This window comes from Paralichthys olivaceus, chromosome 7, assembly GCF_024713975.1.
Source record: "Paralichthys olivaceus isolate ysfri-2021 chromosome 7, ASM2471397v2, whole genome shotgun sequence".
Taxonomy (NCBI): Eukaryota; Metazoa; Chordata; class Actinopteri; order Pleuronectiformes; family Paralichthyidae; genus Paralichthys; species Paralichthys olivaceus.
In genome coordinates, this window is record NC_091099.1 from 15784976 (window position 1) to 15798274 (window position 13299).

At 41.7% G+C, this 13299-nt stretch overlaps 2 protein-coding genes across 2 annotated transcripts; one reads left to right on the forward strand and one right to left on the reverse strand.

The window, feature by feature from the left end:
* Positions 1 to 287: 287 nt before the first annotated feature.
* apba2a (amyloid beta (A4) precursor protein-binding, family A, member 2a) lies at positions 288 to 10074 on the forward strand. The gene is made up of 12 exons (XM_020078404.2): positions 288 to 446; positions 3378 to 4629; positions 4786 to 4890; positions 5086 to 5125; positions 5243 to 5388; positions 5975 to 6061; positions 6527 to 6712; positions 6883 to 7062; positions 7169 to 7381; positions 8279 to 8398; positions 8528 to 8668; positions 9184 to 10074. Exons 2-12 carry the CDS (start codon positions 3409 to 3411, stop codon positions 9253 to 9255), a joined length of 2511 nt encoding a protein of 836 aa, XP_019933963.2. The 5' UTR covers positions 288 to 446; positions 3378 to 3408; the 3' UTR covers positions 9256 to 10074.
* A 46-nt stretch (positions 10075 to 10120) lies between these two features.
* Positions 10121 to 12868, reverse strand: duox2 (dual oxidase 2). Its single transcript, XM_020078580.2, has 7 exons — positions 12721 to 12868; positions 12505 to 12562; positions 12277 to 12411; positions 11928 to 12135; positions 11628 to 11842; positions 11342 to 11532; positions 10121 to 10907 (listed from the first exon to the last, which is right to left on the reverse strand). The coding sequence occupies exons 1-7, from the start codon at positions 12865 to 12867 to the stop codon at positions 10896 to 10898; spliced, it is 966 nt and encodes a 321-aa protein (XP_019934139.1). The 5' UTR covers position 12868; the 3' UTR covers positions 10121 to 10895.
* Positions 12869 to 13299: the final 431 nt, after the last annotated feature.

The following is a 13299-nucleotide window of genomic DNA, read 5'->3' on the forward strand; positions in this document are numbered from 1 at the left end:
CTAAGCAAAAAAACACAAACGGGGAAATAAACACAATTGGATGTAAAATAAGTATGTGTACAAATTTAACTCAACTTATATTGTTTGAATTAAAATACAAAAAATACACATAACTCGGTTTTTTTTTTCAAAAAAAATTAATTCCAAATGTAATCACATATGGATTTTTTTTTCAAATTTAAATGATCGCTTATTTAGAGAATGTTTGGCTGTGCAGACCTCACACGGTGTGTATGTGTGTGTGTGTGTGTGTGTGTGTGTGTGTGTGTGATGTTGGGGGGCAGTGAGCACATAATGGAGGGTGGAGTGGGGGGTGTATTTTCTTACACACGTTCCTGGGCTGCTGTGCGGCTTTTATTCAAAACTCACCATTCCGGAGAGCAAACCAGATGTGATCGGCACACGGGCGTGTTTCACATGGAGGGACAGCGACGGGACTGATGCTGGTGAGTGGAAACACGCTGGACTCGTGTGTATGCGTGGACGGATTAAAATGTCACAGTGATGCATTTACACAAATAGGCCCCGAGAAGAGCAGGTCTGAGGAGGACAATGCTGTGATGGGCTCCAGCATCAGCCTCTGAGCTGCATGTCAGCTCGCTGCAGCCTCCACATCAAGGTCGATGTGAATTACAGCAGCAGCAGGATGATGATGATGATATGATGCTTACAGATGCTGAAGCCAGCAGCGTGTGTGTGTGTGTGTGTGTGTGTGTGTGTGTGTGTGTTGTGTGCGTGTGTGTGGAGGGAGTGGGCTCCATTAACGCACACTACAATGTACGCGCAGGGAAAACCATATGTCCGGTTATGTTATCGATTTGTGGCCAGATGTGAGTGCGGCGTCCACATGCGGCACATGCTGCGGCAAAAGTTCGGCGTAATGGCTTTATTAAATACCACCGCAGATCCGCAAAGGGCAGGGCAACATGCGTGAGAAGGGGGATTGCGATGGTCCCTATTGTTTTCAATTAGCAGAGAGGTCATGATGAGGTCTGCGTGGTTTATTATGGGGGTTAAGACCACCACCATTTCAGTTTCATCTGATCTGATCGACACTGCTGTGACCACAGTGTTGAATCCCCCCCCCCAAAGAAAAGCTTGAGCCACAACAGCACAGCAGTGTTTCCAGTACAGCCACAAGATGCTTCATGTTGAGATGAGGGCTTGGTGATGATGACATGTTTATACAGGGCGTGTAGTGGCAGCAGATCCAGTACACACACAGTATATATGATTTTAAACCGAGGAGCCAAGCAAGCCAAAACACATGAGATATACATGTGAATATAAATATATATATATTCGTGTTTAAACATTCATATTGTGGGGCCCTGTTTTCTTTATGGGGACAAAAACAAGTCCCTATAAAATAAATCATTGCATTTGAAGGTGAGGTCATGTTTTAAGTTTAGGTTTAGGTTTAGATTAGGTTTAGATTAAGGTAAGGGTTAGGCAAGTATAAGTAAGTAAATCTCCAAGAAATCAGTTAAGGTCAATTTAACGCCAAAGTCTGTGTGTGTGTGTGTGTGTGTGTGTGTGTGTGTGTGTTTGTGTGTGTGTATGTTTACCTATTATTTCATGTCAAAATGGCTGCCATAAAAAGGGTCTATTATTTTGCTAATGAATATATTAATAATAGATTGATAATAGATAATAGATTGCTTGGGCCATAGTAAGTAGTGAAATGGGCCCATCAAAAATGAGTATCACAGACGTATATGTTCACATTTCAGGGGCTGGAACCGCTGAACTGAGAGATTTCACGTGATAAAATGCAATGAACTGATTTTCAAAATAGTTGCAGATTAAACTTCTGCTAATCCACTAATCAATCGACAAATAAATTCACCTCTATAGGGACATATGACTTAGTTTGATTCATGCAACTGAGTCGTGATGGGTATATGGCTTCTTTTTTACTGTTGTTTGGCTCCTAAAATACATAAAAAATCACAAACAAGAGGACACAGATACTTGATTTCTACCAGTTGTGTTTACATTCTTGTTGAGCTATAACATTATCTGTCCATTTGCCAATACACAGGCTGTTTTGGTGTGCTTTGGTCCAGGTCAAACATTTATTCAGAGCTGCTTTTCAGATGTCAAGAGAATGATGTACTGTTCCACACACAGTATCCTCAGAGACTATAAGCCATGAATCATAAATCTGGCACACACACTATAACCACACTGTATGGATTATTCTGGGATGCGTCTTTGTAAGAACTATAAGTAAACAATGATCAAACAGAAAAGAAACACTGCATGCTGCTGGCTCTGCTCACTTAGAGTAGTTGTACAGCAGGTTTCCTGTTCTGCAGGACATCAGGACAGAATTAGAGCAGACACAACAAAGCAAGACGGCAGATAACAAACAACATCAGCAGACAAAAGGGGTGATATGACACGTGTGTGGGTGCTGAGGGTGCAGAAATAATGGATGAATGTAGATCAGTATGACGTTCATCAGTGGATACTTGTTTGACGTGCGAAACAAAGACATTTAGTCAGTTATTGAAAATAATCACTAGCCACAAGTCATTTAAGTCTGGTGTTTGAGTGCTGCTCTGTTAGTGTCGTTGGGTTTTATCCTAACAAACAAGTGAAGAGGTGGTTTTGCTCCTGAAATTAATCTTAATGGCTTAATAATTTGTGTATTTACAGAGAAAGAGACGCTGCGATAATTGATTTAGACAATATTAGTTCCAATAAATAGTTTATCTGTTTATTTAACAGAGGCCATGCACAACACAACAATTGAGCGGGACACACACAACTCATTACTTCCACAAAGGAGGTTAAGTTTCATCCGTGTTTGTTTGTTAGCAGGATTACTCTAAAACTACTCAACTGATTTCCATATTTGTGGAGGGCTGACCCAAAAAAGATCCCATTAAATGTTAGTGCAGATCACGGGGCAGATCCAGGAATGGTTTTTCACTTTCTTTAACAATGCAAGATATGCTGTTTTTGTGCAATCTGGTGCAAGTCCAAAAATCCCTGATCTAGTGAATTTAAATGTGATGTCATAAGGGGTCTGTTGGGCCGTGGTGGATGTGTGTACTCTAGTGCCATTTAGTTTGGTCCCTTGGCAACACAATATAAAAGACATTACAACAATTCACAGCAAACAACTCAGAGAAATTACACACGGTAGATCACATATAAAACATCATAAATACACATGACAGAGTGTCCATGCATGTTAGAAAATGAATGTAAGCTTAATTATAAAAGCTAGGATTTGTTCAGTGACTTTTCTGAGAACTAGGAAACAGGCAGCATGGTGTTGTTGATAGCATGAAGTAAACATTTACTACAAATTTATTTTACTTAACTGATAAATAAAACAATTGGTTATCTATTTATGTTAACAGGGTTGACAGTGGTGGGCATGCAGGGCCAGTGATGGCTCATGGTAAAAAAACAGGAACCATTTCCAAAATATTGGCTCCCAACCCTCCACCGTGCCCCAGTACAGGACTCACCAAACAGAGCCACGAGGAGCAGCAGGGTTCGGTGAGGGAGGCGTCTGAGCAACCACCTCACACCTTCAAGGATGACAACACCGACCAGCTGACGCCTCCTGCTTCTGCCAAACACTTTTACATGAGCTCTGACCCCAGTCCCGAGGACATGGAGGACACCTGCTCTGAGTACGACAACGTGGGCTCTGATGTTGAGCAGGACTATGACGAGGTGCTGCATTTGAACAGGGAGGGCATGGTGGACATGAGGTATTACAAGCAGTACTGTCCCGAGGATGCTGGCTACATAAAGCATGCAGGAGGTGATAATATTAATGAGAACAGCAGCGCTGTTGACCAGTTCACTCCCAGAGTTCGTCATAGTACAGAAATATGTGAGGGATCGCAGTCTAACACTAAGCCTCTCAAGACGGGCCATCGCTTCAGGTCACACTGTGTCCCCATTCCTGTGGATGAAGCAGAGAAGGGAGCAGAGAAGGGCCAAGAGAACAGGTTTGTTTATAGTGACGGAGATGAGATAGAGGAGGTGCTGGATGGGGCCAGGTTTATAGAGGATTTAGAGGAGACAGTGAACACTGTTCAAAGACCAACCAGCCTTTATCCTGGCAATGATAATGAAAAAATTAGAAAGGGAGGCGATGAAAGGGAAAGAGAAGATGTCACCCGGGTTACAAGAAACCCTAATATCCAAGGAGCCAGTAAGAAGTGTGAGTCATCCCACATGGGTTCAAAAGAGAGGGAGAGGCAGGGCAAAGGACGAGGGAGGAGGGGAACAGCAGAGGACACTGAGCATATTGTCTCTGGGATCAAACGATGCTCGACCAACAGCACTGAACAGCGTCCAAAGGCTTCAGTGAGGGACTGCAAAAAGGCAGCTGTTCGCACCAAAGCTAAGTCTGGTTCCAGTAAACAACATCCTCCTCCGCCACCCCGTCATTCCCACGCACAGTCACCTGCAGATGCCCAGAAGCCACAGTCTCGCCAAGAGACTCCCCCAGTTCCCAGACCCAGTCCCCCTTCTGCCAACGGCCAGGAGAACAAAGCCAGGGTCACCAAACCCTTGCCTGCTCCTCAGCACACACCACAACAACAGAGGGAGCCGCTGGAGGAGAGGCAGAGACGGCCAGAGAAAACCCAGCAGGTAACCACAGCGCACAGGCCTGATCTCATCCTCCGTAGCTTGTGTTTGTTAATGCTTGTGCCACAAATACTCTTTGTCCCCTTTTTCCATGTGGGACAACAAGAAACATTTAAAACAAGACTTGGCCAAGTTAAAGCAGATTTTTGTGTACAACAGGGTGAGAAGCCAAGCACAGCCGTGATGCCTGAGGATGTGGTGGAGCAGCTGAGGAGGCCTCATTGTCAGGAGCTCGTCCCTGCAGAGATGGCCAACACACCCAAGGTGAACATGTGCTTTCATCTGTTTCATCTGATCCATCAAAGAAGGAAATCGGCAACTTTAAATGTGTGACTTTGTAAATTCACCCTCATAATGTCATCTTTTTTAATTCACACATTTATATTTTAACGATTAACCACAATACACACAAATACACTTGAAATCAAACTAACTAATAACTAATACCTTATTTTAAAGAAAACACAGGAGGCTTCTTCTTTCCCCAGCTTTGAAGATGGTAAATATCTCAGAATGTCCTTCTTATTCATTAAAATATATCATATCTATTTTGATATAGTTTATCAATGCTGCGTGTTAGTGTGTCACAACGCGAGGTGTTTGTTCTGCTGCATAGTCCCAGGTCCCTGTGAGCCAGAGGACCTTATTGACGGGATCATCTTCGCTGCGAACTACCTTGGCTGCACTCAGGTGTTGTCTGATAAAAATCCATCCAAGTCTATTCGCATGTCCCAGGCTCAAGAAGCTGTCAGTCGTATCAAGGTAAATCTTCAGGGAGGCAGTCATGAGCATTGTTTTGGTTTCTGAATCTTTAAATCTGCCACACATAGAAACAGACTCAGGTGTAAATGATTCGATTCTGGATCTAGGATCCTGTTTAGTCATGTTAATGCTTCTGGAGCATTAATTGTCAGATTAATGGAGATTTGAACCTGATTCTCAGGATTTTGTTTGCAGGTTTAAAGAAGAGACTTGTTCAGTACTGGCAGACGTTTATGCTCCAAGCACTTTTCAAATAATTTATTTAAAAACATTTTTTCAAGTGTATAGATGTATCTGTATTGGCAGGTTAACTATGAATGAAACGTCAGCAGTGCAGTAGATTATTTTTGTTACCACACGGTGGAGCTGTTATTCCTTTTTTGCCTACAGTTCTTCCTCGTGTCAGTGTTTTGATGACAGACTGTATATAAAGTATATATTATTTATATTCAGACAGATGTAATATTGTATATCTGTCTGAATATAAACCTATGCACAGTCTATGTGTTTGGACAATAAGCTCAAAGTTTATGTTGTGAGATAAAAATACAGAAAACTAATTTAAAAAATGTTATTTATTTAAAAGAGCCAGGATGAAGACTCTCAGATGATGACAGAAGTCGACCTGTTCATCTCCACTAAAGCTGTCAAAGTGCTGAACGCTGACACACAGGTCAGTAACTGAGAACTTTGTGTGTATGTAAATGTGCCAAATTTTCCTACGTAGGCTAGTTTGCATCTGCAGTCCCTAGTAGGTAGACGGTTTAAACATACAATCAACATATATGTATATGTATAAAAAAAAGACACTTCACATAAATTCTTATAAAATCATGGACAACATGGATAAAAGTTAAATAGCACATAGAAGGCACAAAAGTATAAATGATGAGTAAAACAAGATACAGACACAGACGTAACAATTGAAAGCAGATAAACAATAAAACAAAACACACAAAAAATGTTGGCCCTGTGATATGCAGGGGACTTTTCCAGATTGTATCCAGCTTCTCACTCAATGTCAGCTAAGATTGGCTCCAGCTCTTCCCGGAACCTCAAAGGATAAGTGGTACAGATGGATGGATGAAGAATATTTAGCTAAACAACAACAATATTTCATATTCTTGTTGCTCCATAGGAGACAATGATGGACAGTGCCTTGCGTACCATCTCTTACATCGCAGACATTGGTAGCATTGTGGTTCTGATGGCTCGGAGGCGCGTGTCTCAGGCTTCACCAGAGGAATTTTCAGAATCTCCCGATTCAAACGGCGAAGGGACGACTCAGTACAGGATGGTCTGCCACGTCTTTGAGTCCGAGGATGTGAGTGTTGTGTGCTTGACTATGGATACTCGTGTACTTTTGGGTTTACGCTCAACTTTATTTATCTTGTGGTCACTTTAACCACCGTGATCCCTCTCACCTCTTTGCTGTGGTCAACTGGGATATCCTTTATTCTGAGTGGTTTTCCCCAAACGCTCCCCTTCCCACAGGCACAGCTGATCGCACAGTCCATTGGTCAGGCCTTTAGTGTGGCCTACAGAGAGTTCCTGCGAGCCAACGGCATCAACCCCACCGACTTGAGCCAGAAACAATACAGCGACATCATCAACTCCCAGGAAATGTACCACGACGACCTTGTCCATTTCTCAAACTCAGACAACTGTAAAGAGGTGCAATGTTTTTTTCATGAGGCGTAATGAATGATGGTAACCATGAATGATTTAGGCAGAATCTCACATTCAAGAAACTTCAATTGATGCTTTTTCTTCTTTCCAGCTGCACGTGGAGAAACAGAAAGGGGAGAGCCTCGGTGTGGTGATCGTGGAGTCCGGCTGGGGCTCCATCCTGCCCACCGTTATCCTGGCCAGTATGCTGAACAGCGGCCCCGCAGCTCGCTCGGGAAAACTCAGCGTCGGTGACCAGATCATGTCCATTAATGACACCAGCCTGGTGGGGCTGCCGTTGGCCACGTGTCAGGGCATCATCAAGGTACAGAGCTTCTCAGGGAGCTCGAGTTAGTGTTTACAGAGTCTAAACTGTGCCTCAATCCTAACTTCACAACAAAAAGGTCTATCTCTAGCACAAACTACAACCTCTGATGACACCCTAATAAATTAAAATGGATAGAAACAGGTATATGTTAATATGAAACCATACCATTGTAATGTTAAGTTATTCTATCCACATTATTATGCAAAAACACAGCCAACATCACGTGAAAACAAAACATTGATCCAAGCCCATTAGTACCAATTCATGATGTTATTATGTATTTCAAAAATATACATTTGAATCGAATTATTGTTTTAAAAAAAGACTATATATTTTTGTAAAGTGAGCAAACATAACAAAAAGTTATAAGTAGTGGATTTAATATCTTCAGCTGTGGATTTGTTCCACTTGTGTTTAGCAGGTAGATTCATGTGGGTTCAAATCTAAATAAATGTCACTTAAGTGAAACTTTAGGGTCTGTAGCTCTGAATGGTCTGTATTTGTACAGATCTTTTCTAGTCTGTCCACTTTACAAGCACTTTAAAGTTTTTGCCATTCACCCATTCACACACAAGTCATACTGTGCATATATGCACCAGTCACAATCTGCCACCACAGCAAAATTTGGGGTTTGATGTATTTCCCCAAGGACACGATGGCATGCTGAAGAAAGCTCCCATCATCTCTTCAGCCAGTTTGAGCATGTGAGCTCCGGGAGGCGCTATAGAGTTCCTCTGCCAACTAAAATGTTTTTAAAAAGGCCTTAATAATTCCTCACTCAACAAAGTCACATTCAGTCCACAGAAAGACTGCAAGAACTCTTTTTGTTTGCAATTCTATTCTATTCTATTTAAAGTTGTCCTTTTAAAATAAGCTTATGTGTTTTTGTTTCAGGGTCTAAAGAATCAGGTGAAGGTGAAGCTGAGCATCGTGAGCTGTCCTCCTGTCACAACCGTCCTCATCAAGAGACCTGATCTCAAGTTCCAGCTGGGCTTCAGTGTTCAGAACGGCATTGTGAGTAAGCCCTTGTCAGTGAGCAGCGTGACACTAAACTTTAGAGTCAGGCTAAAAATGAATGGTTGGCTACTTCTGAAGAGCACCAGTGTTTTTGATGCAGTCACAGAATCTTTCTCACACCCTCAGATCTGCAGTCTGATGCGAGGTGGCATTGCAGAGCGAGGCGGTGTTCGTGTTGGACACAGAATCATTGAAATAAACGGCCAGAGTGTTGTTGCCATGGCACACGAGAAGATCGTCCAAAACCTGTCCGTGTCAGTGGGTGAGGTAAGAAGTCTGCATGCCACAAGATGGCAGTTTTCAGTAATTACTGAGGCACACCGAGCACTGAGCCATGCAGGCCTTTTAAAGAAACACACACAAATTAGATCAGTTTGAGACTGGTTCAGATCTGATCTATAAATCACAAACAATCTTTAATGAAAATAGCTCGGTTAAATATTTAAACCTTAATGATAAAAGCTTAGTAGTACATAGTGCAAAACATGGAGGTTGATAGTTTGTGAAGATTTAGTTTGCCAGAAATTTATTTTAATTCCATACAATGCAACTCAAAAGTTCTTGACAACAAATAAAATGAATATACAAAATAAAGAAAGTATTAATAAGTGTAAATATCGGTAATGTGAAGCAGAAGCCAGTTATAAATTTGTCCCTAAAAGCTTGTCATGAATGGATCTAAGCTCTCCTCTGACTCAGATTCAAGTGATGTGAATAGTGACTGTGCCTCTACAAGTGGACTCTTAAAGTTGGCAGTGTAATGCTCGTCTTGTCTCTGTCAGATCAACATGAAGACGATGCCGGCTGTGATGTTCCGACTGCTGACAGGACAGGAGACACCCGTCTACATATAGAGTCCCTGCATGGATTGGCCCACTGCAGCTCTGCATGTCTGTGCCGTGTGACGACCGCTGACAGACAGACGACGGACAGGCGGCTCGGTGGGACGAGGAGAATTTATTTTTCTATCATTTTATTTTTTTTCGGCCTCTCGTTGCAATGCTGTAAAGAACACCCAGTTCTCATTTTCAGGTTTCGTCTCGAATTACATTGTCATAATGGCCTTACAATGTGAATACTCTGTCTGTAGTACTGTACGTGAGTTTCTGGTGATGAGGAGAAGTAGCTTTAAGGTCATGGTTATTTTCTTATGAAGAGATAAATTGGTACATTTATTTTTTATTTAGTCATTTTTATAATGTGTATGGAGTTTAAAAATGTACTTCTACTGTAAATACTTTGGATTACTCAAGGACTCGATTGGAAAGGCCATATTACTCCTACAGTATATGCATGTTATTATGAAGAATTACTGACCAGGGATTAAGTCTCAATCTGACATGATAATCTATTACAGTAAATATTTAAAGAAGATGATAATATGCTGTACAAAGGCACTAGACTATGTGTATTATGGTGATGCTGACGGCCAAAGACACACACAGACTTTTCAAAGACATACAGTATGGGTTATCATTATCTTTACCAGAGCGTACAAGAATGTATAAAAACACACATTACTGAATGTAATGTTAAAACACACAAAAAAAAACACAGACTCACTGCTGAACACTCGCTTGTCTTTAATTTATTAAGGTGTTGCTGCAAAAAACAAACAGATACGACAATAAAATACATTTGCTTCGTTTAGCAATTGATGGTTTGAACTTTCATGGGTTGTTTCCTCTTGTGTTTTCACATTTTTGGGGAGGGGGGAGGGGGGGTGACGCCGCTCTGAAAGTATGCACAAATTAAAGTGCCCATCAGCAACCTGCGTGCACCGCTAGGAATCCTGCACTGGCTATGAAATGTCAAGGTAATCCAAATTAAATGGGTTGAAACATAGACTTCATATCAAGATGGAGGAAATGTCAGCTCAAAAAGTGAAGCCAAATCATCTTGAATGCCCTCTTGTGGCTGGCTGCAGTATCGTTCATAAACATTGCCTCCTCCATGTTAGTTAACAACATGGACCAAACTAAAAAGTGCACTGTAAATAGCACTTTCTCAGATTTGAAAGTAGTTCTTATGGCACTGAGTGTCAGTGCTAAGTGAATTTGGTTTAAACACTTACTTGAGCTATAAGTATGGAGTGAAACATCATGATTGACAGTTGAGACTGACTCATGATTGGTTGAGAGCGTAATTATTTGCGGGACCTTGATACGGTGGCTCCACTCCACGATCATTACTGTACAGACATGGGCGTCCATTTTTATACACATTCAATGAGTTAAACAGTGACAGTAACATTATCCATAATGCCCATATAAATGTATATCCACATTGTATGGATCCCATACAAGTTAATATAATCTATTTACAACTACTCTAACATGAACTTTACAATTCTTTTTTACAGTAAATCACTTCTAAATTAACACTTACATTCTCAGTTAGGTATTTCAAACAAACACAGAATCATTTGCACATTCACAAAATAAATCTTCAAGTAGTGGATGGAGAAGTTCCATCAGGGAAATATGGGACGGCTTCATATATGAACCTGAAACAGAAAACAAATGATTGTAGTAAATGAGCAGCAAAGGAGGGGTTAATGGTTTTATTCCTGGTTTATAAACATTTCACCATACCTGTGATTCATTACCTCCACCCAGGAGGTTTTGTTTGTCTTTTATTTAGCAGGATCATGCAAAAACTAGCAAAAGGATTACCACAAAACCTCATGTGAGGATGTTGTATGTCTCAGGGAAGAGCCCATTTAATTTAAGTGCTGATCTAGTATATTCATTTTACATTTTCGCAATTCTATAATATTGAATTGGTCCCATTTTTCAAATATCCAAAATAAGACAACAATGAATAATTCTCTATTGCTGCTTGTAGATAAATGACTACTCCATTAACAAGCAGCTAATATTTACAAGGGTGGCAGTAGAAGAATTATCACCCTCTTTATTCTTAATTCTACCAACTTACCATGCTAACTTGTGATGTCAATGGGGAAATCGTCACTCCTTCAAGAAAAATTGAATTCAGGTATCCCTCCTCGTTAGTACCATCCTCATCTTCATAACTGTCGATGCCACCACTGAATGCCTCCTTCATCTTCTCTGGCATCATGAAATCGAACATCACCACCAGGATCCCAATGATGGTGCACAGGACACCTGGAAATCAACTCAGTTACTAGAAATCACCATCTTCCAGTATGATCTGTGAAATATATTGCAAGGACAAAACATCTGCAGCCATGTATCTGTACCTGTAGCTAGAGCCAGCCAGAATGAGTGGCTGTACGCTGTTTCGAAGGAGTCGGTTCCTATAGAGAAAACACACTGTGGCGCATTCATGACAGTGGAGAAGGAGGCCATGGAGAAGAAGATGAAGGCGGCCGTCGCAATCATCATGTAACCAGCGTACAGGATGACCGGCATAGAAAACAAGATATTGGCAAGCATCCAGCAGCAAAACGCTGTCCTGTGGAAGTGGGAAGCCATTATTGTTTCCTGCTAACTGCTGAATTCAACTGCATAACATCATGCTGTGGGTGACGTGTGGTTACCAGAGGGTCGCGGAGGCGTATCGCCCAGAGTATCTGTAATGGAAGATGAGTCCACACGGGCTGCTGAGGGTGAATTTCTCAGCGATATACAGGATGGGATTGGGTAAACCTTTCTCCAGAGCTTCCTCGTACTCTTCTTCAATGGTGTCGTGCCAGCTGAACATCTCATTGTAGTCGATGGTCTCGTTGAACTGCACAACAGGATTGCCTGAGAGAAAAGAAATGTAAACTCAGGCACGTGCACTAAGATAAATGCACCTAAAATACCAGCTTAAAACATGTAACTCTTCTCTGGAACATTACAGCCACCAGTATGTAAATTTAACCACACACAACCGCAGCGACTCACCCTTCAGAGTGACGTTGATGCCGTACAGTCCGACGTGCAGGCCGATTGTAGCGTTGACCACGGCATTGCTGAAAGACTTGTAAGTGGCAGTCGTGGTCATCCTGGCCTCGGCCCAGTCGTTAGTAAAGTTGAGAGCTGTGGAGGAAAGATCATAAAGGTTTATCATGAGGCCAGGGAACTGAAAATCTCTGATGTATTTAACGATGATGATAACAAAACAAAACTCACCCACTATCACCGCACCTATGAACAAGCTGATGATTATTCTAAACATCCAGAACAGCCTCTGATTGGAAGTGAAATAAGAGAATGAATTTTATTTTGGTGCATAGGATAAAAAGGTGGAAACAATCAAGTTAAATCATCCTAACAAGCACAGAGGGGCGACGGCATCTCTGAGGTTTTGTGATATGAGTAATAGTTAACCTGATGACTCGCACTCACCGACTTCCCTCGTATCCCTGGCAGAATGAGGAGAAGACTCACTGCGAGCACAAGGAACACCAGGATAATGGTGAACAAGCGGCCGCTGAAGATGAAGGAAGTCCTTTGTAGAAGGTAGAATGGGTAAATGTCATCGTAGAAAGTCATCTTAGCTCCTGATCTCGCAGACACAGCTGAGACTGGACGGTGCGACAGAGGAGACAGTGTTAGAGGCGGCGTTCTCAGTTTCCTCCAGATGCACAGATAGCAGCTCCTGTTTCTTTACGGCAGATAAAGGATGGGACATCATTGTCAACGTGTAACATTGAACATGACAAAGTGGAAGCATGTCAGTAACATTCAACTTTCATCGGCACTGTTTTGCATCTTTACTGCAAAGACAAATGTGCATAAATATGATGCACAAATGCAATTCTGTACATCTGACCAGTGTCAGAGTGATGTCAATATGTGCTCTCAACATTTGAACCTAAATAAAGGTTCAGAGATTGGAATAAAGCCAATCAGTGGAGAAGTGAATAACCCCAAAAATGTCCTTACCTGAAAGTTGAAAAGACGAGCAGTGAAGAGGAGGAGAAG

What these genes read in the sequence shown, in the direction of transcription:
- duox2 (XM_020078580.2), bottom strand. Translation starts at nt 12,867, where the DNA reads ATGACTTTCTACGATGACATTTACCCATTCTACCTTCTACAAAGGACT. An exon ending in CATAGGTGCGGTGATAGTGG is followed by an intron (nt 12,412 to 12,504) that starts GTGAGTTTTGTT and finishes TTTCCTCCACAG; the next exon opens with CTCTCAACTTTACTAACGAC. An exon ending in TACGCCTCCGCGACCCTCTG is followed by an intron (nt 11,843 to 11,927) that starts GTAACCACACGT and finishes CCACTTCCACAG; the next exon opens with GACAGCGTTTTGCTGCTGGA.
- apba2a (XM_020078404.2), top strand. Translation starts at nt 3,409, where the DNA reads ATGGCTCATGGTAAAAAAACAGGAACCATTTCCAAAATATTGGCTCCC. An exon ending in AAGCTGTCAGTCGTATCAAG is followed by an intron (nt 5,389 to 5,974) that starts GTAAATCTTCAG and finishes TTTATTTAAAAG; the next exon opens with AGCCAGGATGAAGACTCTCA. An exon ending in ACGTCTTTGAGTCCGAGGAT is followed by an intron (nt 6,713 to 6,882) that starts GTGAGTGTTGTG and finishes CCCTTCCCACAG; the next exon opens with GCACAGCTGATCGCACAGTC.